Source organism: Mya arenaria, chromosome 17, assembly GCF_026914265.1.
Source record: "Mya arenaria isolate MELC-2E11 chromosome 17, ASM2691426v1".
Lineage (NCBI taxonomy): Eukaryota > Metazoa > Mollusca > Bivalvia > Myida > Myidae > Mya > Mya arenaria.
The window spans coordinates 9,407,064-9,434,020 of NC_069138.1; the positions used below are offsets into that span (position 1 = coordinate 9,407,064).

At 35.7% G+C, this 26,957-nt stretch overlaps 1 protein-coding gene across 2 annotated transcripts; it reads left to right on the forward strand.

Moving 5' to 3' along the window:
* Nucleotides 1-1,861: 1,861 nt before the first annotated feature.
* On the forward strand, nucleotides 1,862-25,527 carry LOC128224177 (neural proliferation differentiation and control protein 1-like). 2 transcript variants are annotated; one of them, XM_052933921.1, is made up of 8 exons: nucleotides 1,862-2,043; nucleotides 5,669-5,773; nucleotides 6,407-6,604; nucleotides 7,343-7,519; nucleotides 7,974-8,040; nucleotides 18,929-19,093; nucleotides 20,356-20,455; nucleotides 21,553-25,527. In XM_052933921.1, the coding sequence occupies exons 1-8, from the start codon at nucleotides 1,965-1,967 to the stop codon at nucleotides 21,661-21,663; spliced, it is 1,002 nt and encodes a 333-aa protein (XP_052789881.1). In that variant the 5' UTR covers nucleotides 1,862-1,964; the 3' UTR covers nucleotides 21,664-25,527. The 2 variants fall into 2 exon arrangements, with proteins under 2 accessions (XP_052789881.1, XP_052789883.1); XM_052933923.1 differs by having other exon boundaries at nucleotides 5,672-5,773.
* The last annotated feature ends 1,430 nt before the right edge of the window (nucleotides 25,528-26,957 follow it).

Sequence of the window (26,957 nt, forward strand, 5' to 3'; positions counted from 1 at the left end):
GGTTAATTGCTGACGAATATTTATAAATTTTAGTGCCTCATACTTTACATTAAATTTAAGGTATGAAAGAACACAATTCGGTGTCTTTAGTAAATAGTACATTTAATTGAATATTTTCACAATTATTTTTCATGTTTAAAAAAAACACCAATGAAAACAAACATTATGCTCTTTTAATAAAACATAATCGAGACTATCCCCATATCTATATCTATGTAGATCTAGATACTTAAGCAAGGAAGTCAGCTTCTGTTTAAGAATGGGAGAGCCAAAGCAGCTTAGCATTTTTTCATTCCCAAAACGACCGTTGGGTATGAAAGAACACAATTCGGTGTCTTTAGTAAATAGTACATTTAATTGAATATTTTCACAATTATTTTTCATGTTTAAAAAAACACCAATGAAAACAGTTTTTTGCTTAAGAATGGGAGAGCCAAATCAGCCTGGCATTTTTCATCCCCAAAACGACCGTTGTGGTTAAGCACATTTCCATTGAAACAATTGTTAACTGTGTAATTTCGTGTCAACAAAACTTATATACATGCATTTAACGTTGTGTTTAGAGTGTTTTAAGTATACCTTTTACAAATGTTTACAATGGCAATGAGAGAAGTTAGGATTAAAATGTACACAATATCTCTGTTTATTTCACCAAGTCAAGATGCTTGTTTCATCTATCACTGTCCTCAGAAAAGGAAACAAAACACTGCCATTTATGGTAGTGACTATAATGTCACAAGAATTCGGCCAGCAACAGTTAATCGTACCCAGAAATGCACCAGATCACACCATTTATAATACGTGTTCGTTTTTTCCTGGACCCAAACCCATCAACTTCCACCGATTCTCAACTGAGCTGATATGTATATTTTGCCGCATTTTTTATATTTTAAACATTTTTTTTCCGGTCCTTTGGCCATCGCGATAATTTCATGCAAGTTATGTCCCAATAGTCAATTAAAACAAAATGTAATGTCTTCCATTGGAACAACCTCCCACCCAACTTGTCCTGCCCTACCCTGGGGCAGTTCAATCAGGCCAAAAATCAGTCAGACTGAACATGTCTCGCCATAGGGATTTATCGAACTTTTTACTTTTTAACCTAATCTGTTTTTCCTTATTTTAACACGTCTTCTGATAGTTCTGTTTCTTTCAAAAACTTTACTAACATTCTTGCAGTTTGACGCGCAAATGTCTAGGTCCCCAGTAGGGGTTTGACATTAATGGAAGATAGATAGAAAGGTTCGTCTTTCAGCGTTCCCGTTATTCCAGACTCTGGAGTCCCGAGGGGGTCAGGTCAACGCGGCCAAATCACCTTTATGGCCTTGTCCTTTTTGGCCAACTTCTGAAAGGACGCGTGTCTATGGAAAACGAAATTCATTTGGTCTAATTAAAGTGTAGGGGTTACTCCCCCAATAGAATGTTAATAATTTTTAGTCCAAAGTGGTGCATTTTGGGCGTATTTTATTTCCTTTTCACTTCAAATTGAAATAATAAGTTCACTTTGACGATTGGATCCGCAAGTGATATTTAAAGCCTTTTTTCAGCGTACCTCATTTCAGCACGAGTACTGTACTTGGAAAAAAGTTCCCCAAAATCGCTTACAGTAGGGGGTGGGGGATAATTCAGCAACTGCTAAAGTATTCTAATGTTTATGAAACTGGTGTACTTAATGTTTGTATTTTATTTATTTTTTGTTAACTTAATGTTACGTATCACTGAATAGTGTGGATATTTAATATGAAACTTGACTGACATATCAACAGGCCGCCCGGAGTTTCGCAACGAGTGCATCTCATTTAGACTGCGTCATTCGTTGTTGCTCGTATAGGCACCTAATCTCATTTTTCGAAAAAGCAGTCCACTTCATTCATTGACGTCAACAAACAAATGAGGATCAATATGGAAGTTGTTTCTAAAGGAGATAAAATGTAGAAAATTAAAGGAATTAACGGTTAATAACGATGTATTTCTTTCCAGTGTTAGTAGGAATTCTCTTTTATGTTCAAGGTCCGCATTGTTACGTCGCTGGAACGAGAAATGGTAGGTTTTTTGGAACACCATCTTGATGGACCATTATTTTTGTTTAAAATTATGTCAATATTTATTGATTTATTTATTGACGGCCAAAAGGAATGTTATATTTGGAACTATTATGCTATGTGTATATTATCCTTGAATGTCAAAGTGACCCAATTTTAAAAAGCAGTGTAGAGTGAAAATTGATCATGACCAAAGTTTATAAAGTGATTATTAAATAAGATTTACCTCCGTTTACTATTTATAATGCACCAGTCAATTGTAACGACGGCCTCCCAAGGTCGGGGGTATACCGTGGATAGCCGGGGAAATGGTCGTGTTTTTACCTTCCCGGTGGTCCAGCAGTGCCGGGTGAATGAGGTGGTTTTGTATTCGCGCCAAATATAGCGGAGGAATGTGCCTTACTTAGGGTCCCTGGGGTGCGGGGCATTTGTTGGGGATTTTACCATCAGTTTGTCCACACAGGGCGGGATTTTACCCGGGCTTGGCTGGACCGAAAGTCAAAGTCCTCGCTATGCTGCGGACCTGAAGGGCCGGGGTTACAATTGACTGGTGCATAAGCAATGAACATTATCTGGAATGATACAGACATAACTGATTAATGCTATAACAAATACTGGCACAATGATTTGTAAGGATGTCATTAATACATGTATAATAAATTACTAGATAAAGATCTATAGCAATACGTGTATGTTTGAAAGTGGAACTGAAAATACAAGATAAAAAATGATAATGTTGGACTAAATCACTAATGCATTGTCAATTTACTTGATATTGACATTATGGAGTGATGTAACAATTATCGAGCACAGTTGAATAACTGTTACTGTCAACGTCCCGCACATGAAAATGGATGTTATATATGTCTCAATTCTATGACGCTACTTATATTTAAGATATGCAGCGCATTTGTGAAGTATATATATAATTCAAATTAAAAGCATATCTTTGGTATGTAAGATAACAATACATGTCATTTGTGTTTAAATATTTCCTAATTGTCTTCATCTTGTATCTTTAAAGTCCCAGGCACTCAACGTCATTATGAAATTTGCATATCAAGTGACTTTCTGAATCCAATGTCCCTTTTTGTAGAACTAATGATTATCATTTTTTACCTAAATTAAGTTTTTTATTTTAATATTTTTTTTACAACAATATAGTCATACTTACACTGTTATTTTTATAAGATATTACACTTGAAAGATAAATTACATTCAACTGGTGGAAGGAAAAAGACAATTAGTATTGACACAGTACATGATCATGTTTTTTGGATCAAAATAAGTTTTCCCAGTAATGCATCTGAATGCACTTATTTTATCCTTATTTTACTCTTTATCATATTAGCATTACAGAAACAATACAGTTATATTGTACAAACATATTTTGGTTTTAGGGTGGTGCAAATGCAGGCCGGTAAAGTCAAGAACGCATTTAAAAATCAAGGCCTAAACCACTAGGCCACCAGCAACAGTGGTTGATATTTTTACCTTTAATAGTGCTAACATTGATAACATCACATGATTATGTCAATCAACCAATCACGCAACAAAAAAGCTGAAATTAAGTGATTATTAGCATAATTAACGCTAATATGATGATTGTTGTCTTCAAAGACGATATATGAGCAAATATTAACATTTGCTGAAGGGCCACAGCTTTTGGTATTTTAGTTATAGCACTCTAATCATATGCCACACTTTATTTTGTCATACACATATTTTACAGAAGTATGAGTGAGTACCTATCTGCGATTTTTCACTCAACAACTTCATTGAAAAATACTTGCATCTTATACGGTATATTTAAAAAAATAGGAGCTTTATTTTCTTCATGTGAAATTTCATTTAAAAATGTTCAGTATTTCTCTAGTTATTTCACCAGTCTGCAGTGGTCAAAATTAGCACAAGCCCACAAGCCCTGCACTGGTAAAATGTCGTCCGGGCTTGGTCAAATTCTGAATTTTATATAACAGGGCTTGTTAAAAAATTTGATGCCAAGCAATAGTATAAGAATTCGGGCTTGTTCATTTAAGAGTCTAATTTTGATGACTGTCAGTCTGATCAGCCAAATGCTCAGGTACTGTTTACAAAGCGCTATCTACCTCAATAGCTTATAGTGAGTCCGTGGTCCAGTAAGGGATTTCATTGCTACAGGTATTTCCCATTCATTTCTTTTTAATAAAGCATCGTGTGGACCTCGGGATTTTATCAGAAATTATATGAGACTCTATCATAGTTATATACTCACTTCTATTTTTAACTGTTTATTTATTTAATCCCAAGTGGAACTGGGACTTCAAGACAAATTCTCACCAAAATACTTGAGCTAGTGAATTCCCACTTGGGCTAGAAAAATAAGAGGTAAATGAATTGCCCGCCTTGCTTGTCAGTTAACAGGGTCGTTTCTTCCCCCACAAAATGGAAAAATATATTTCCCAGACACAATATCGGAAGATTAAAATTGATGCAGAAAACATTAATTTAAAATAAATCGCATACGTCATGTACGCCAATAAATATTTAGGATGCAATTTTTCTCAGATATAAGGTATCAAAATGTGATTCCAATTCAAAATGTGAATCAAAACATTCCTTCTTATTAAAGTTATCAATTATAATAAATTTCGTTTTGGGCCTTTATATCTTGCAACACTGGTGAAATGTCGACCAGGTACATTTGGCCAACATCCTCTTGAATTATATATTATATTATAAAATTGGCCCAAAAGTCATAGGTGATAAAGTATTCATTAATTGCTGATTGTTTCAGGGACTAAATGTTGCAAATGATTACCCTCAGAGTATACTATATCAAACATAGGTTGTTTTTTTATTGAGGAAAACCAGTACAAAAAAGCATAAATCCTGTCTAATTTTATCTATGTTTGCAGCATTATTGGTGACTATAAATTGTGATTTTGTCATGATTTTATTATTGAAAATGTAATATGTAATAAATAAAATAGCTGTTCATTGATAATTTTTAGATAATTTCTCATCTTTCAAAAAACCCCATCCCTTTGAGTTTGCATGTTCCTCGATATGCTTTATTTAATAGCTAATTTTATTTAAATCATCAAGGCTATATCAGTAAAAATAATATTGCATTTCAGAAAATGAATATATTACATAATTCAGTTATTATGGAATAATTATAAATGAAATTGTAAAATGGGAAGTGTTAAACGTACATAAATGAAAATATTTGATTATTTATTGCAGTATTGTCCCGATGAACAATTAATATATAAAAATGAATAAAGAGATTGACATCAGTGACTATAGATGTTAATTTTTATCATGATTAATTTTAAGATATATATTCTTGAATCCTTGTCTTTCAAGTAGTTTTGGATAATTTTAGCCCATGTGCCTTCTTTTAAACCATAAATAATATGAAAATGAATCCTCCCTCTATGTCTGACAATTTTTTTTTAATTGATTAATGCTCGTTGAATGAAAATGTATTATTTACATGTAGAACTTGGAAGGGTTTGTTCTCTCAAGAAAAGTTCAATGATAAATGAAATTGATCTTTGATAATGTTTAATTAGGATTTGGTCTGATTCCCAACACTTAAATAATTATGTGGCAATGGAACTTATGTACTAATGTTCCAGCAGGAGCAGCAGACCTAGAGGATGTGATACAGGATGAGAGTCTGTTCCGGGAGATCGAGCAGCGCATCCTGGCTGAGCAGAGATACAGGCAGATGCAGAGACAGGGTGGGTACAGTACTGCAAGTACTAGAAAACCTTGCTCTATCTTTATCCACCCCTCCTTCCCTTTCCTCTCCATACAGATCCTTGATATGCAGAGATACAGGCAGATACACAAGTGTGTTCAGTTCTGCAAGTATACGTTTGCACCCCTCTTCACCCCTCCTCTCCCAACTTCTTCCATTCTCTACCTTTATCAATCTGCCCTCCTTTTTTCTTTGGTGGGTAAACACCACCGAACAGAGATGCAGGCAGATGCAGAGACAAAGTTCCTACTGTCCCTTTGCTTACTTCTCCCTCTCCAAAGCCCATTCTTTCTATTTCCTTGCTTGTATGTCTCTCCGCAAGTCCTTATTTAGAAGCTACACATTGACCCAGAGGCCAGATCTTTACAGCCATTGGTAGCCTTTTTTTTTTGTATGCCTCCCTACCAACCCCTTGACCACACACTGATTATGATTCATTAGTAAATTGCATCTGCCATCTTAATATTTTACTTTATACACATACAGTAATTTATATATAAAGATCATTATGTGAAGTTCTTGTACGTAACACAGACAGGAAACCCTGATACTCAATAGATGCTTATTATATCATGTACTGTATAAATAATGAAGCATGTCTGTATATTTACAGCTATGGAGAGTGGTTTGTACAGGCCTGCAGGGAAATCTGGCAGTTCTTTCAAGTACCGTACCAATAGTAACGGCAATGACCTCGCAGTTGAGGACACAAACCTTGAAGATCAGGGTGATAACTTCAAAGTTGAGGACACAAACCTTGCAGATGAGGGGACAAACTTTGCCGAAGAGTTTCCAACTGGCGCCAACAAAGGTCAAATATTGTTAAAGTGACACTCTTATTCAAAATCAATACATACATGTACACGTGTAAAACAAACATAACTTTTGAGTGATACACCCTCAACTACTTACTAAATAATGCATATGTGGAGAATATCAATTACTATTTACAATATTATAACTGTGAATTTAATAGCTGAAAATGCAAAAATATTAAATGATTGGTGAATGCCAAAAGATTTACTGCGATTTACTATGGTCACATCAGGTGGAAAAACATTGTTTTCTGCGCATTTCTTTTAAATTAATCTTGGTATCCTTCTTAAGAACCATTGTTTTCGACATTTGTTCATCATTTTGGGCATATTAAAACAATTGTATTAAATGTGTTAAATCTTATCTGGGAGTAATAGTGCATCTTCTGAGAATTTTAGACTTAAAATCTTTCATTGTAAAATCACACTGTAATGACACAGATATATTTCGGATTTGTGAAAAGCTATTTAATGAATTGTTATGTCCTTTCTGATCAGTGCCTTTCTGATCAGTGCCTTTAATCAATTTATGACTTTAAAGGAAGAATTATTGAGAACAAAAATAGTTATATATTATATTCACATCACATTAGTAAAAAAAGGAGAACAAAACACTAAGCATATTTGCAGCAGTGTTAAACCAAAATATTAAGTCCAAAATAATGAAATAATATATAGTTACAAGTAATATGCTAATACATCAACTTGGACATTATGTTTTTTATTGCCTATAGAACAAGATCCTGTGAAGGATCAAGATCCTGTAAAGGAGGACCCGACCCCAGCCACGCCAAAGAAGGAGGGGGATAACCCCCCTGTCCCTTCAACCCAGAACTACTCCAACCCCCTCCCCCCACAGCACCACCGCCAGGACGCCACCGTCATGAACAAGGAAAGCTTTGTCTTCTTTGGTATGTAGTTTGGATTGCGCCGACTAAATCTTTTCATACACAGATGAACCACAATTCTGCAATGTTCAATGTTTATATTTATCCCCATTTTATTGCAATTTTTTTTACGGTAATAAAAGTACAACATTGAAAAAATACCTCTTAAAAAAACATTGAATGGAATATGAATTCAACATTTGCACAGCGGCAGTTTCTTCATTAATGACATGGCTTGTTGCACTCACATGATTGCAATTGAAAATAAATTTGTTCTTCTAAGGATTAATCACACTGGTGTAGAACTGCATCACAGCTATACCATGCAAAACATGTCAGCATCAATGTTAGATTGATCAAGCACATTCTATAAATTTTTCAAATGAGCAGATGAGCTTTAATTTTTGACATGTGTCACATGTTGCTAATAAATCTTGAATACTCCCATCTACATGTACGCATTTTGTTGTATTTTCAGTGCTGGTGACAGCGTGCAGTGTGGTCGGGCTGGTTGGCATCATCATGGCCGGAGTCTGCTGGTACAAGTGAGTAGCCTCCATGTATATAGTGTGTACATTGATTAATAGTCTCCTTTGAGGAAAGCAGCTCCATATGAGGAAAGGGGTTCCATATGAGGAAAGGGGTTCTATATGAGGAAAGGGGTTCCATATGAGGAAAGGGGTTCTATATGAGGAAAGGGGTTCCATATGAGGAAAGGGGTTCTATATGAGGAAAGCGACTCTATATGAGGAAAGTGGTTCCATATGAGGAAAGCGACTTTATATGAGGAAAGCGACACCATATGAGGAAAGCGACTCCATATGAGGAAAGCGACTCCATATGAGGAAAGGGGTTCTATATAAGGAAAGGGGTTCTATATAAGGAAAGCGACTCCATATGAGGAAAGCGACTCCATATGAGGAAAGGGGTTCTATATGAGGAAAGGGGTTCCATATGAGGAAAGCGACTCCATATGAGGAAAGGGGTTCCATATGAGGAAAGCGGTTCCATATGAGGAAAGGGGCTCCATATGAGGAAAGGGGCTCCATATGAGGAAAGGGGTTCCATATGAGGAAAGGGGCTCCATATGAGGAAAGGGGTTCCATATGAGGAAAGGGGCTCCATATGAGGAAAGGGGTTCCATATGAGGAAAGGGGTTCCATATGAGGAAAGGGGCTCCATATGAGGAAAGGGGTTCCATATGAGGAAAGCGGCTCCATATGAGGAAAGGGGTTCTATATGAGGAAAGCGGCTCCATATGAGGAAAGCGGCTCCATATGAGGAAAGCGGCTCCATATGAGGAAAGCGGTTCCATATGAGGAAAGCGGCTCCATATGAGGAAAGGGGTTCCATATGAGGAAAGCGGCTCCATATGAGGAAAGCGGCTCCATATGAGGAAAGCGGCTCCATATGAGGAAAGGGGTTCCATATGAGGAAAGGGGTTCCATATGAGGAAAGGGGTTCCATATGAGGAAAGGGGCTCCATATGAGGAAAGGGGTTCCATATGAGGAAAGCGGCTCCATATGAGGAAAGCGGCTCCATATGAGGAAAGGGGCTCCATATGAGGAAAGGGGTTCCATATGAGGAAAGCGGCTCCATATGAGGAAAGGGGTTCCATATGAGGAAAGCGGCTCCATATGAGGAAAGCGGCTCCATATGAGGAAAGCGGCTCCATATGAGGAAAGCGGCTCCATATGAGGAAAGGGGTTCCATATGAGGAAAGCGGCTCCATATGAGGAAAGGGGTTCTATATGAGGAAAGCGGCTCCATATGAGGAAAGGGGTTCCATATGAGGAAAGGGGTTCCATATGAGGAAAGCGGCTCCATATGAGGAAAGGGGTTCCATATGAGGAAAGGGGTTCCATATGAGGAAAGGGGTTCCATATGAGGAAAGGGGCTCCATATGAGGAAAGGGGTTCCATATGAGGAAAGGGGCTCCATATGAGGAAAGGGGTTCCATATGAGGAAAGGGGTTCCATATGAGGAAAGGGGTTCCATATGAGGAAAGGGGTTCCATATGAGGAAAGGGGAAAGGGGTTCCATATGAGGAAAGCGGCTCCATATGAGGAAAGGGGTTCCATATGAGGAAAGCAGCTCCATATAAGGAAAGGGATTTCATATAAGCCTTTGGCTTTCTCCTCAATCCTTTACTTGTATGTACTGTTGTATAAATATATATACAAATTAAATACTATTTAAACCAAATAGTCTCCAGAAATTCTCAAGCTGCCATTTGCCTTATCAGAAGCTGTTATAAATCTTTGAATGGAAACACTAGTGGTTTTGATCCTCAAAAGTAAGGATGGCATAGGATGACAATATATGAGTCTGCTGTATTCATTATTTGTTTACACCTTACATTTTGATGTCAATGAATAAAGCAGACATGGCCCATTTTTGTCACCATGATTACTTTGTTTTGCAAAGATGTCTGAGCTGATGATATGATGGCTTAAATCCCAGTGATGAAAAGGCATAAAGAAAAGCCATCAACAGAAAATGTCTAGAGCTGTAAAGGGTTGATAGTGCATCTGTTGTAAGAAATTGTGAAGAAATGGGTGGCTATCTTATCAGTGGAAGTCCAGGCCTCCACCATCTGTCACAACCAGTAGATTTACTGTAGAAATATCCTGAAAGGAAGAAGATAAACGTTCTATATATGGAAAGCAGCCATATTAGGTCGTTTGACAGATAAAAACTATGGATTTTTGACCCAGATTCTTTGAGGGACTCTGAATAAAATTTATAAAAGATTTCCAGAATAAATCCTTGTTTTTATTACTACATTTTTATGAAGTTATGGGTATACCAATATGAACACCTCGTTTTCTTCCAAAAAGAAATCAAAATGTGAAATTTTCTTGAAAGCCCAACTTTGAAAGGTTAGTTCAAGAATATCTGAGTTAAATAAACAGTTGTTGCCATAATGGGTCAACTATTCCTCAGAATGAGGTTGACCAGCGTGTTGGTCATATGAGACAGAACATGACTTATGCTTGTGTTGACATATGAGACAGACCATGACTTATGCTCATGTTGACATATGAGGCAGACCATGACTTATGCTCGTGTTGACATATGAGACAGACCATGACTTATGCTCGTGTTGACATATGAGACAGACCATGACTTATGCTCGTGTTGACATATGAGGCAGACCATGACTTATGCTCGTGAGGCAGACCATGACTTATGCTCGTGTTGACATATGAGGCAGATCATGACTTGTGCTCGTGTTGACATATGAGGCAGATCATGACTTGTGCTCGTGTTGACACATGAGGCAGACCATGACTTGTGCTCGTGTTGACACATGAGGCAGACCATGACTTGTGCTCGTGTTGACACATGAGGCAGACCATGACTTATGCTCGTGTTGACATATGACATATGAGGCAGACCATGACTTATGCTCGTGTTGACATATGAGGCAGACCATGACTTATGCTCGTGTTGACATATGAGGCAGACCATGACTTGTGCTCGTGTTGACATATGAGGCAGACCATGACTTGTGCTCGTGTTGACATATGAGGCAGACCATGACTTGTGCTCGTGTTGACATATGAGGCAGACCATGACTTATGCTCGTGTTGACATATGAGGCAGACCATGACTTATGCTCGTGTTGACATATGAGGCAGACCATGACTTGTGCTCGTGTTGACATATGAGGCAGACCATGACTTGTGCTCGTGTTGACACATGAGGCAGACCATGACTTGTGCTCGTGTTGACACATGAGGCAGACCATGACTTGTGCTCGTGTTGACATACATGTATGAGGCAGACCATGACTTGTGCTCGTGTTGACATATGAGGCAGACCATGACTTGTGCTCGTGTTGACATATGAGACAGACCATGACTTATGCTCGTGTTGACATATGAGACAGACCATGACTTATGCTCATGTTGACATATGATTATGATTTCCAATGTCATGTGTGAAACGATTTCCTACCTCAGTCACCTGTTGTGTCTAGCAATGTGACATTAGGCTCATTAACGCTAGACTAGGTTGGGTTTCTAGTAGATTTCTGTACTGTATATTGTCTTCCAATGTGTTATTATATACACAACTATTTTGTTTTTCAAGATTTCAGCCAACATCATTAGAATCTGTTATACACGGAATGTCTGCACTTTCTATAATTATATTACAAAGCTCCACTTTGATTGGAGCTGCTTAGATTGCCTTTTAATTTCTCCTATAAAATGTATTATTTTAAATATAACATCTTATTTGGATGATGAAAAATTCTAGTTATTTTCAGTTGGTAAAAACATTTTTAGACATAAGAGGATTTTTGAATGTAATGAATTTGCAAACAATTGTACCAATTGTGTTTTTTTTAGTCTTCACTAAACTTCCCAGTCGGACATTTGATCTAACTAACGAGGAAGTCCTGTCAGATCTACATGTATATACTAACTCTGTATATGTATTCACTAGTATTCAGCTATTATGAGGACCAATTTTATGACGGAAATATTACAACCTCATTAATTCGCTTCAAAGGCAGATTTTCAGGACTGTTGTTGGTTCTTGTGCTATTTCTATGAAAGGAAATATTGACATTAGAAGGGAATAATCAATGCTCCTATAAAAGATGTTGAAATAATTGGAGCGACTGAATGTAGCCGTGTTCAATGTCAAATCATAAGGGCACTCCCTATATATCAGAATTTGTGCTACAGGTAGAGAACAGTACAGGGTGACAAATCACATTACATGGCACAATGCTGATTACACATATTGTGGTCATATTTGGCTGTTGGCAATAACACCTGCTGGTCACTTCTGACTTCTGTCATATATGTAAGTAGCGTGATAATTATGTTGATTGCACTCATTGATACAGAGTTGGTCTTGATAGAAAGATTTTTTTGGCAGTGAGTGCATAACATGGACAATCAAAACAACATGTTAAATAAAAATATTACATACAATACATGCATACATGAATCGTCCATGCCCTGCACACCAGCACCAAGGATACAGAGTTCTCAATAATTTTTGGTTGAACCGTCTCAAATATGAAAGTAAACAAGCAGCTTCTACTTATTCTACTGAAAATTCATTTAGTTTTCCAAATTTGAACCGGCCCTTTTGCCATTTGAACCGTCCATTTTGGCCGGCAGCCGGTTCTTATTGAGAACACTGAGGATAACTAAAAAAAAGTCACAGAGAACTCTGTATTTCCATTATTACCATTGGTAAGACACACCTGTGACAAAATGTGTGATATATTTTTATATAATGTATATTCTGATACAACTATTTGCTTGTCAAGGACTGGCTACATATGTCACCTAAAAGCTGCCTCTGTCTGGTTAATTAAGTGGTTAACGCCTTCACCTATAATCAAGGTATCCTGGGTTTGATTCCTGGTCTTTGAGTTAAGTTTATTAAGCAATTTTAATTTTGTTATCAAGCTGGACTTGTAAGTGAATTACCTCCATATTATTCAAGACTACATTCTAATTTTACTTCATGCCAAACTAACGTCATAAAGATAATGTTGTAAATTACATGAATTGAAACCATAAAACTTCTTTGGCAAACTGTTTCTGTTAAATGACGACCCTAATTAAGCTTTTTCATAATGTACCTATGAATCTAGGCCATGAACATTACATTTCTAAAACCGCGGCTAATACTCCTGTCATTGATAATAGACTGAAGAATGTGATTGTGTCTTTGTCATGGTTACAGTTTAGGACTTGATCATTATTTGGAGGAAGTTTGTATTGATTATTTCTCCTCTCCCATGACCAAAATGCCCGCTGTTTCTGTCGTTTTGCTTCTGTAATGTATCGCTATGACGTTGATGCACGCAAGGGGTAACTAGGTTTGACAGCCAGGAGATTGATAACAGCGTCAGGTTATTTTACATGTATCAAACAGGAATTTAAAGAAGAAAAAAACCCAGAAGTTTGAAAATTTAACATGTAGCTATTTTTGTATCAGTCTAATATTTATAACATACATATATCTTATATTAAGTCCACCTCTATCAAGAACCATTTCATCGACAGTATGCATATCATGTGATTCATGGCCTGTAACTCAGGCTTTAAAAATTGCGGAGTTGTGCCCCTTGATTGTCGTAAGAAAATGAACGAGAGTTTGCATCTACTTGTGGACTCTTGTTAAATTTTTGTGTCAGAATTTTGTAAACATTGGAAAACAAATTTGTCTCTTTCAAAATCAGACAATTCTTCATTTTGAAAGTAATCATGAAATTTGAATAATCTAAGAACAGATGATTAAAGAATAATGGAATTTATTTTCTAGAAAGCTATTGTAATTTTAAGATAAAATTGGATTAGATTGTTTTCCCAGCAGTAATCCAATTTTGTGATGATTATCGCGTGTCTCCTGTAATTCTGTTTGCAACATTTTTAATCACTGCAACAGTGAAAACTAATGTTCACGGACCAATCAATACCTATAATGTGGAGATCGGTAGGGTAGGTTCACCCACGCAATGTGATTATGCATGACAGAACAAGGTTGTATTAAATGGACATGTGGCCGTGTTAAATGTATGCGATCCAAAGGTCTCTTGGTGTAGTTTTGCTTTTTTTATTTAGAAAGCCATCTTGTCTGTGTTTGCCATCTTGTCTGTGTTTTAAAATTGATTGTACCATTAAAGATCTAAGCCATGAAGTGATCTAAATGCTGTATTTTCAATATTTTGCTTTATATTTGTGAGAAGTGACATTTATTAGCATGTTTTAAAGTTGAAAATGCATTTTTCAGAGGAAACAAAATAAAAAAATTCTGCTATCTGTGAAGATTTGTAAAATGAATTGGGCTTCAGTTGTTTCATTATGTTGTTGTATAAATTGCTCTATATATATATATATATACATTAATATTCAGCAAGAATAAAGTTCAGAGTTGGTATTCATGAAACAATTATGTCATTTCCTTTACTTAATCATTTTCACAATTTTAGTATCTCTTTAGGCATGTCAAATAAGAAATACAGAATTTCCAAAATTTTCATTGACTTTATTGAAAAAAAAACACTTTAATGTTAAGAACTCATAAACATTTCTTTTAATTTGACTTATGAACAAATTAAGAAATCTACTTCAGTTAGGAAATGGCTTTAGAAGCTTTATGAATACAGAACAAAGTTGAATAAAGGGTTTGAACATTTTTGTTGTTACATAGGTTCTTGTGTGAAGCTTTCATAGAAATGGATATATTATATTGAATCTTGCCTTTCCACCCCCCTCTAGTAGCTATTGTATATTCTTGAGTTACGAAACGTTTAAAATGACAAAAACCCGGCTGCCGAATTTATAGTTAAGTAACACAAAAATACATAATTTCCTTCTTTATTGTTTTCGCATGAATGTCTCTATACATGTGCACATCTGTGAATTGCTTTATAACCCATTTTATGAAACTGACTTTAAATGATTGCATAAATTTTGTGGTTGTTTTCATTACACACAGGTCCTTTAAGTAATCGGTCCAGCAAACCATTTATTTAAGACATGAGCAAAGACATTAAATTCATGTAAATAGCACATTTCACAAGACTGCATTAGCCTTATTGTACTGTCGCTATTTTTTGGATGTAAACATTTAAGGCGACAGTTTCGCTGGATTGTTTCCTGGGTCAATAACTTCCATTCTCCCAATTTGCTGGTGTGTCAGATTCCTTCTGTTACTTCTGTAATTACATCACGGTGATCAATAACCTGTAGCTGAGCCCGGTTCCAGGCCGGTTCCAGGCAGGACTGGCAGACCTTACAGACCATCACTCTTCTGTGTCCCACACCTCCCCAACTTCCTTAACAAATTGCTGTCAGTGAATAATTAATTATGGGGGTCTAAAACAGGATATTGTACTGAGTTCGCACTCTGTAAATCAGCTATTATGGGTAAGGTGATGACAGATGGAACCATTACTTCAGGACAGTTCTGATTACAGCCAGGGATGTCCTCTCACTTTTATTACGGACACATTTAGTCTTGCAGTAAAAAAAAATGTCATATGTCGATTGCTTTGTTCAGATTTCGTCATTTTATTCTTTAATTCTACTCTAATTTAGCCTCATATTTAATGGAATCAAATTGTCTGCGTGTTAGTGCAACACATCATGCCATTTTATCATTACACTTATTTATTACTCAATCACATGTTTGTGTTCATAAATGAAAAATATCAACAACTGACCAACAACACATGTATCTGAGAAGTTTCTCCTGGTATTTCAATATATAATATCATGACATCTTCTAGAGAAATTATGGCACAGTTCTTTATAATTTACATAAAGTGGTTTAAAAATCTCCTTTAGGAAGAGCTTATATTGATTCTGCCTGAACTGCCACCAACGCAAATAATCTTACATGGCTGTTGAAAATTATCACATAATCTCAGGGGGACTTTATAGGAGGAAGGAGAAATGAGAAGGCAAGAATTCTTTGAGGAATGCCGATCTTTTTGCCCTGTACGGCTGATAGATAAGTCTGACATATGGACTTACAACGCCTCCAGGTTATATGATATATGAAGGACGTCCTGCTCTTGAATGCACTTGTAGAGTCCTCAAATCGGCAGAATATCTATAAATTCGTACTTTTTCTCGAATTCATGATTCATTCAAATCAGCACAGTTTGATGATTTTATTTTTGTTTTCACAAGGGAGCTATATCAAAAACATGATGGAAAAACTGACAGTAGGTAACTGAATTTGTTATAACAGGACAATCCATTCACCTAAAACAATCTGGTGTTTCCTTTTCTGGCTGGACTGAGCTGGATAAATGAATGATTTAATGTAGCATTTTCCTTTTCTGGCTGGACTGAGCTGGATAAATGAATGATTTAATGTAGCATTTTCCTTTTCTGGCTGGACTAAGCTGGATAAATGAATGATTTAATGTAGCATTTTCCTTTTCTGGCTGGACTGAGCTGGATAAATGAATGATTAAATGTAGCATTTTCCTTTTCTGGCTGGACTGAGCTGGATAAATGAATGATTTAATGTAGCATTTTCCTTTTCTGGTTGGACTGAGCTGGATAAATGAATGATTTAATGTAGCATTTTCCTTTTCTGGTTGGACTGAGCTGGATAAATGAATGATTTAATGTAGCATTTTCCTTTTCTGGCTGGACTGAGCTGGATAAATGAATGATTTAATGTAGCATTTTCCTTTTCTGGCTGGACTGAGCTGGATAAATGAATGATTTAATGTAGCATTTTCCTTTTCTTGCTGGACTGAGCTGGATAAATGAATGATTTAATGTAGCATTTTCCTTTTCTGGCTGGACTGAGCTGGATAAATGAATGATTTAATGTAGCATTTTCCTTTTCTGGCTGGACTGAGCTGGATAAATGAATGATTTAATGTAGCAGTCAGCCTTATACAAAAGAACCTGATCATGAAATTACTTTTCTTTCTCCTCATTTTTTACTGCATTCTGAGGTTATTGTACATTTTCTTAGAAACACTGTAATATTTTGTAGCTATTCTGAGAACATTTAAAGGCACATACTTTATTTTGACCTATTTATGGTATGTATATATTAAGAATAAAGTTGCATAAGATCTCTTGAACACTTCTTATTAACTTTCTGACTTTAAGCGAAAAGGAGAAATTTGTTTATTAACCTACAGATCTTAAACATAAATGTTTGAATACAAACACCTTTCGCTCAAATGTTTACAAATTGTCCCTGAACTACAAATTGTGTTTATATCCATTACTTTGGTGTAGAGGATAATAACTATGTTCCCTGCTTTTCGACCAAAGAGAAACAGGTTCAATCCCTGCTGCTGGCGATACTTTATAATGAAACCCTTTGAAGAAGTGGTGGTATATTACTTTGAATATGTCTGTTGGTTGGTATATAGACCAAACCTTGTCTGATTGAGAACTAGAGTACACTTGGGCCTAAGGTCCTAAAACTTGGTTTGGAGGTTAGTCATTACCAGCAGATGACCATTATTGATTTTGAAGTCAGTAAGTCGAAGGTCATGGTTACACAAAAAGCTTGTCCGATTGACAACTAGAGTATGATTGATCCAACTTGGCAGGTAGGTTAGTCATACACTTTAATTACCATTAAATGAAATATGACTAATTGGCAGTAATTAGGAGGACACAGATGTTTTTGTTAATATCTTGTGCATTATAAATGGCTATCTGTTATCAAGGCGCAATTGGGGGTATTTGCCGCATAACTGTGACCACTCTTTCAGATGTCTTTACATCAAAATTACAGCAAGTTGGCCTTTAAGTATTGAATGTTTATGACATTTTTTTTCTCAATTGAAATGCTGTCATTTAAGTGTCACCATTTGCTGTGTACCTGACTTTAATGCCACCAATCCCCTTAACACACTCTTTGGACAAAGTCATAAAACACCAGACCTTCACATGCAACAGTAGTGGCTGAGAGCACATTTCTATAAGTTGTTTGTGCTCTGAAAAAATGCCATATTTCCATGACAGCCTTGTAACCTGGTAACTGTTATTCGCACATGTGTGGTTATTGTTAAACATGTTGTCATAATGTTCTGTACCAGACAACGGTTTGTCAGTTATGTTCTAATCCAGACTGAAGTTGTTCCTGGAATTCTAGAAATTATATGGCTTGAGTTTAGGTGGTTTATTATGCAATAAGTTTGGCCAGTATTGAATATGTTGGCACAGAAGTTATTGAAATGAACAAAAATAGTTTTGTGTTATCAATAATATTGAATATTTAGTACTGAAATGCACTTCAGATTATTTCCAATCCAATGATCAATTTTGGTTTGGCCATTTTCATTCGATTGTCTTCATGCATGAAATTTGTCCGTTTATCGAACGCTAGCTCATGTAAAAATAAACTTTAGTTATGATTAATTTAAATATCCAGAGAACTGGAAAAGCTGATTTATTCCTTATAACAACTGCAATGATCTTGGGGAGGTTTTGTGGAAGAAAAATCTACAACAATACTGCTTATTATGATCTATCATTCCAGTCAAAGTAACGTGGATTATCTCACCATCTTGTAAATCTCATCATGATTGCGCAATATTTTGAATCAGTTTATTAAAAAAATCTGGTCAAAATGTTGTTATCTAACATATATCAAAGGCATATAATTACTTGATATTTGAATATGCCCCTCTATGTTGATATTACTATGGAAATAATTGATCCTATTTCTGGACTGTGTGTCAGTGTTATCGAGGTTTAGTTATAGGTAAGTTAATGAGATTATATAATGTGCTATGCATCTGTTCCATCGCCATGTGTTGTAACCTTTCCTGGAAGGTCTTCGCTAATATGAATCACTATGCATATATACTTACATTTTTGTATTTTTGTCTGACCTGTAAATTTTTTTTAAATTATTATATATATTAGCCTTTAATTTAACATTGTAATGTTGCTGTGTTTCAGGTTGCGTCGGAAGGTGAAGGCGGCCAGTGATGTTGACTACCCAGCATACGGGGTTACCGGGCCAACCAAGGAACGTCTTCCATCCCCCGGGGACAGGAAGCTGGCACAGAGCGCCCAAATGTACCACTACCAGCATCAGAAACAGCAGATGATAGCCATGGAGAGGTATGTGATAGCAATATGGGGTAGATGATAGCAGTGTGCAAAATTAAACTTTTTTACGTGGTAGCCAACAGGGCTACAGACTTTGAGATTCTGTAGCCCAAGCAGTCTACAGAAAAACACGGAAAGTCTTTATGAGTAATTAATATGGTTAAGGACAAGGAATGATCTCAAAAACTGTATTCAGTTAGAGATGAATAGTATGTGGTGTGTGTGTAGGGGGGGAGGCGGGGCGGGGTCTGCTGTCAACATGTATGCAAGGGGATGGAGTGTTGGTGTATGTGGGTGGGGCTGGGAGGGAGGACATGTCAACATATGCTGAGTAACAGGATTTTACTAACATCTTGTTCATATTTGTCAATGACTACATAAATATTTATAAACATCAAAGTTTATTTGAAAAAAACACACCAGCAAACTTTAATATATTGTTAAAAGAGTCTCGACAGTCTGAAATATGATTTTCTATCCGGAAGTCGGTAAATGGTGTAGAGATTAACATCAAACTAATAACAAGCCCTCTGATTTCATCGCCAGTTGGCTATCTTAAAGGATTTTTTCGGGCATCGCCCAGGTAATTTTTTTGTCGCCTTGGGCGATTGGTCTATGGTTAATTTTGCACACTGTGATAGAGAGTATTAGATATCAATGCAGAGTAGGTGAAAGCATCGGAGAGCTAGATGATAGAAATGTTGAGGAGGTGATATTATTGGTCAGGGGTAGATTCTTTTCATGAGATGTTCGTGATATTAATTTATAAGTAGGTGATATGATTAATTATTCATGCAGGGGTATTTGATTTCCTTGTTTATTTAGGTGAGATCCTTGGAATGGTACATGATATTCATGGAGGTGTACTTTATAGCTGTGTGGGGTATATATGATATCTGTGAAATATGTGATATCCTTTAATGATACGATAGTAAGGTGAGAGAGATGTGTGATATAGGTAAAATATATGAACTTGAAGAGTAAATGCTTACAACATTTTATATTTACAAAATGCTGGCTATTAGCAAGCTAAAGGCATCATGTAAGTGGTTGTACATCTAACCAACATTGTTAGGACACAACCAACCTATGTGAGACTGTACTTCACATCTTTATTGGCCATAAAACTCCTTATAAAGACATAGAACTTATAATTAGATAAGGAGACTGATTTGTCTGGCAGTTTAATTGTGGCACCGATACAGAGTTATTCCCAGGCTGAATCCTACAAACAATTGAAAATTTCTGATGATACCCGTGTTGGTTGTTTTCAGGGCGAATGGTGAGATGAAGCATGATGCGTCCGAGGACGAGTCAGAGGAGGAGAATGAGGAAGGGGACTACACTGTGTATGAGTGTCCTGGACTAGCCCCTGTGAGTTAACTCCCTTTGACCTTAGAATCATTCAGCATTACCCCCATGTAGCATTATAAAATGAGATTTTGTGAAATGTTCACTCTTCACTGATGAAAGGGCAGTAATCTGTACAGAGTTAAAAAAATGTTCCTGAATAGTTACCTCCCCTATGATAAGAAAAATCTCGTCAGATAAGGACAAATCACAATTTTGCAAGGAATTAATTTTATTATACAAGAATATATTGAAATTCTTGGCATCTGAAGATAAATCATCATGTCAACAATGTCTGGAAACGTTTGCTTTATTAGATGCAAGGAGGTAATTTTATTATTGAAATAAAGATTGAATACCATGCATATGGAGATATAATCATGTTAACAACATCTGGCTATAAAGGTTGGCTTTATCTACAATCATATTGTTTCCCATTTAAAGTAAGGGGGCAGATTCAAATACTTAAACTAAGCCTCATTTTGCATGAGACCCTGCATCTTCCTGAGATACTTATGCACCAGGCAATTGTACCCCCCCCCCCCCCCCCCCCCCAGGTCCGGGGGTATACCGGGGAAATGGGCCATGTTTTTACCTTTCAGGTGGCCCGGCAGTGCCGGGTGAATATGGTGGTTTTGTCTTCGCTTTAAATAAATCGGGGAATGGGCCTTCCCTGGGGTGTGGGGTTATTTGGCGGGGATTTTACCATCTGTTCGTGTCCGCAGGGCGGGGATTTTAGCCGGGGTTGGCTGGACCGAAAGTCAAAGTCCCCGATATTCCCAGGACCTGGGGGGGGGGGGGGCGTGCTTACAATTGACTGGTGCATTATAAAACATAATTACTTATTTGTCAGTCAAAAGCAAAAATAAAAAAATAAAAACATGGCATTTTGATGATCTTTTCAAAATATCTTCAATGGCATAAGCAATACTAAGATTAAGAAATACAGTTGGGATACTATTATAAAATATAATAACGATTTTAACTTGTAAATTCAAATAAACATTTCCTGTCTACAACAAAGAAAACATAATTGAAAAAAATGAATGTATGATACATTGGTTGATAATATGTATACTTGACCGACATGTTTGTTTTATTTACCATTTTAAATGTTACAGACAGGGGAGATGGAAGTCCGGAACCCGCTGTTCACCGGTGATGCCCAGACCCCTGTAAATGGAGAGACACCCGCCAACCTTCCCCACCCACCACAACAACAGGAAGAATAGAATGACTCAGCAATATCTGTTTTTAAAAAAAAATGATGCACAGAAATATTAAGTATGATGCACACATAATTTTTATTGATGTTAAAAAATCCTTGATATTCTTTTTTTTTAATAAGAATGTTAGATTTTATGTGTAGATACTTGCAACTATTTGCAGAGTTTTAACATAGAATTATACTTAAAAAGAAAGACATGCTATAGAGATAAAAAGTATTTATTTTTGTAATAAAATGCTGGGACCAATGAATTGTAATGCATAAAGACACTATTTATCAACATTGATAGTTTAAATCTTTTGTCAGGTAGTGACAATACATCTTTCAGATCCTCTTAATTAAATTTTGGCATTTGGCATTGTTACTTTGTGTTCAGATACAATGTTTTGTTCCATGTTATATGAATGAACATTGTTTTACCTTGACAGCAAACAAACAAGTGTCATGTGCAATATGTGTACTGTTACGATGTAAGAGTAATTGAAGAAGTTGCTTGAAAGATTATGCTGTATGTTAACTGTTGGCAGTATCTGCTATCAATCATTTATGTTAATGTGTTTATGGAATGAAATAAAAGAAATATAATGATACATAAATAGCTTAAACCTACATAATTATATTTATGCACTGCAATGAAGATTTATGAGGAAATATTATCCCTGTTTCAATCAGGAAGAAGGATAATCTTATGGATTAGCTGCATTTCATCCAATTGCTTATACAAATATTCAAGGTCCTCACAGTTGATTTATCCAGATATATTGTATTAATCAATGAACGCAGCTTATTACCAATTACTTTTGAACAAGTTAAAACATAAATAGATTTTAAATGGGCCTCATTAAAGTGTGACACAATAATGACCTTGTAACTTGTGCACAATGTAAACACTGATTTTATTAGAAATAGAGGAAAAAAGAAAACCATTACAGGGGATATTTCCGTTTAAATCTGTCAGATAAATAATGTTTATCAAATGAGGAACAAACCATTGTATACATGTGTTACTTCATCCACAGAAAAACTAATTTAACAGTTTTTCATTCACAATATATGACTCCTATTTGCATTTGAAATTATATATAAATTGCTCCTGTTTAACTCATTATTTTTTATCCAAATATAAGAAATCCCTCAGTGTATGAAATCCATTGCCAAAAATGCTGACAATATTATCTCACCATTGGTTTACATGCCGTTCACACTTATATAGTCGGATTATAATATGGTATATGAATAATTGATGTATTAGCCTTGCGTTGTGCTTGTTTTCTGTTTGTTATGGTTTTATTGAAGTAAAATATTCTCCTCCAGAGTTGTGAAAATTTGATATATACATGACCAATATAATTTTTTGTGAAAGTTTTTAAAGATAGTGAAAAAAATAATTTTTTAATGCATAATGAAAAACTATCAGTTCTCACGAACTACCTTCACATGTTTTTTTTTTCTCCAAGGATTATATTGCGATTAATGTAGCCTGATACTTGTGGTTTTCCTTCATTTAGCTACCTCATTGTGTGATAAAATCTCATGTTGCTTTGTTTATCTCATTTACATAGGATATACATTGGTGTATTTGAGTTGACAGAATGTCCATGTATGAATTGTTGTCAAGAGTGATATGTATGCTTGTTACTTTTATACTACAAAAATTACACATGTGTTATTTTGAAACTAAGAATCATATTGAATTATTGATGCTTATTTATTTTACTTCTTCAACTTATTTCTAAATGAAAAGTTTCACATAAAAAATATTGAGTTATTTTTTATCTTTATTTCCTACGCAAAAGTAATTAAATGTTATTTCCTACGTGAAAGTTATTAAAAGTTATTTTTAGTATGTCTGGGTCTCCTATTATTGATGTGCTAGGATACTAGTGTAATTTAGTTTGCTTACAAAAATAACAGTTTGGTTTGTGAATGTCTTACACGTGTGTTGATCTTGGAATTGTTTAATTGATGATCATGAAAATCACAACAAGAAATATGAACATGTTATCATCTTTTAGCGGTCATATTTACTTGATACAGAAAGTCATATGACTTTGGTTTAGGGATCAGATTGGCCTAAACTTATATGGAATATTTATAGTTTGATTGTATTTTATGTATTTTTCATGTTTGTACTGTAAATACATTTCATACAAACTATGAAAGAGTCCAATTTATAACTTCACTACATCGTTATTTGAGATAAACTGTCATGGTATTGAACCATGCCTTTTTTTACTTTGTTGATCATATAATTTAAATATGATGCAAATTTTACCACAGGGACATGCACCCACAAAAACTCTTGAATCTTGTCTATTGGCGTTCTGAGGAAATTGTCAAAACACAATTCACACATTAAAATATCTGAACTGATTTGTATGAAACTTGTAAATTAATTCATCCAAAATGTTAATTGATTGGACAATATTTATACAAATATTATGATTGACCAATCAAATTACAAACTAAATTTTTAGTAAATGAAAAGTGTTGTTACAGTACACACATGAATGAGTAGTTGTTTCCATTTCATTGGAATGAAATGTGCAATACGAGATGTGACAGCGATTATGTTCTTCGTTAGATTCAATTAAAAACGATAGAACCTTTTTCGCTTTCACGCCTCAAATAGTTCTTCACCATGATTGAATGTGTTATCAGAGCTGTGTTCTGTTATATGTTGGAAGGTAGAAACTTCATGCTCAAGAATCCTAACAGTTGAGTAATCACACACTATCTTTACTCTGACTATATTCTTAAGTCCATGTATATGTTAAGACATTAAGTGTTTTTTAAGCCGATTTTTTGTTGTTGAGAATATCCAGTTTGAATCAAAAGAAAAGTGTTTCTAGTAAATTATGGTGACACAAATTTTGTGCATAAATGTGTTATATTTTTGTAATTACATGGGGTGTAAAGTTATAAAAACTGGTATGCTTAAAAAGTTTCTTGTGAGCTTGAAAAAATAACTCATATTTTTCAAAGTGAATCTCCAGTAAAAACCATACAATAAGTTTTTGTCTTTGGGATACTTCGGCATGAAGATTTTGCCTCCCGAGTGTTATGATGAGGTAGGCAGGCCTTCACAGCCTGTAGTGGTGAGGGTTTAAACATGTCCGGTGAGTCTTCAACAAGTATGGGGACTTAGGCCACATCATTCCAAAAAATACAAAAACTGCAGATGTACAAATGGGACCATTATTTAAAGTTGTTAAGTTGTTTTACATAGATGTGAGGTCAATAGATTTGGCTTTGGAATATGTTTATTCATTTCTAAATCTATTGATTTTGATACCTGTTTTTATTATTGTTATTGTCTTGTTTTCAACAGTCGTTCCATTATTAGAAAAAATATATAAAAAATATCAAAACATTACTTTTTACACGCGTTGAAAAGTGATGAAAGTCAATTAAAAAACAAACAATTTTGAAAAAAATAGAAATTTTATAATTATAATATTTTTTGGTACTAACTTGTCATCCACTCATTTAGTTCAATATAGTTTTGTTTCATATTGACGAAAATGGCTGTACCATTGCTTCAGAATTATGCATTTATATTTACTTCAGTTTTTTTCTGAATTGTGTTTATTATTAATTTGCATGAAAATTTATTTCTACAAAATCTTTGCATGTAAATTAGATATCTTTTTTTCTCCACAAAATGTATCACCTGATTTATTTGTATTATTTTACATGATTTCAAAGTTCTCGAGCTATCTCGCACATATCTATTTTTATTTTAAACGATTCTGGAAAAAATGATCTTTCATGTATTTTCTTTACAGCTGTTAATCATTCTGTCTTTCGATTGTTAATTAGCTTTCAAATTTTTAAGTCAATTTGAAATAAAACTGTTGTAGCCCGACTGTTTGTTCTTCATTACGTGGACGAGAGTCAGAATGCATAATGATTTGCAAGGTTAGAAGAAAAGGATTTCTGTAATGCAGGGAGTATCACATGCTAAGAGTGATCTAGCAGTATAGGCATCCGCCTCCTACACAAGAGGTCGTGTGTTCGAACCCCACCTACTATACTTGGCCTCTCTGTGGCCTCTCTGGATACCAGAAGTGTTATACCCAGGGAACGAACTCGAGAGCAATTCATATCAGCGTACAGTTGCCTTCACAATACTTTTGTAAGCTAAAGGGAAGTAACTGAAGTTTGAATCAGAGGGACATAAAACATTGTTACTAAGATACAGTACACAAATGTGAAGCAACGAGCTTTACCGAACGAGTACAGTATGTAACAAACGGCAATATGGTTTCGCCTGCAACAACAACAATGATTATGTTTAGAGTCACAAGGCTCAAGCCCAACGTCCACTTAAAGATGCACTCTTACTCCAAAATAACATGCACAACTATAAAAACAATTGTTTTAATTTATCCAAAAGGATAAATAGATAGTGAAAACAATGGTTATGAATGATACTGTGTTTAATTTGAAAGAAAGGTGCAGAAAACACGGTATGTCTACCTTATGGCACGATAGTTGATCACTGTAAACCTTTAGCATTTACCAGCCATTTAATATTTGAACGTTCTCAGCTATTAAATACACGGATACAATCTTGTCATCAGTAATTAATATTTTCCATAAATGCATTATTTCGTAAGTAGTGAAAGGTTTACGCCTCGAAATTTATGTTTGTTATACATGTGTATGTATTAATTTTAAATACGAGGGTCACTTTAAATGAGAATCATCAAAATATATTTATTGACAAATGTTTGAGTTCCCGCCGGACAGCGAAACAGGCGCTCACCGGGAGATAAAACTTTATTATAAGCGCCCATCTCTCCTAATGACGAACAACAATCTACTGGTAATCCCCGTGACCTTCCCTTGTCATACCCGTGACCTTGACCTTGCCTGGTAATCCCCTTGACCTTGCCTGGTAATACCCGTGACCTTCCCTGGTAGTCCAAGTGCCCTTGCCCGGTTATTTATGTGACCTTGCCTGGTAATCCCCGTGACCTTGCCTGGTAGTCCTTCTGACCTTGCCTAGTTATCTCCGTGACCATGCCTGGTAATCCCCGTGACCTTGCCTGGTAGTCCAAGTGCCCTTGCCCGGTTATTTATGTGACCTTGCCTGGTAATCCCCGTGACCTTGCCTGGTAGTCCCTCTGACCTTGCCTAGTTATCTCCGTGACCATGCCTGGTAATCCCCGTGACCTTGCCTGGTAGTCCAAGTGCCCTTGTCCGGTTATTTATGTGACCTTGCCTGGTAATCCCCGTGACCTTGCCTGGTAGTCCCTCTGACCTTGCCTAGTTATCTCCGTGACCATGCCT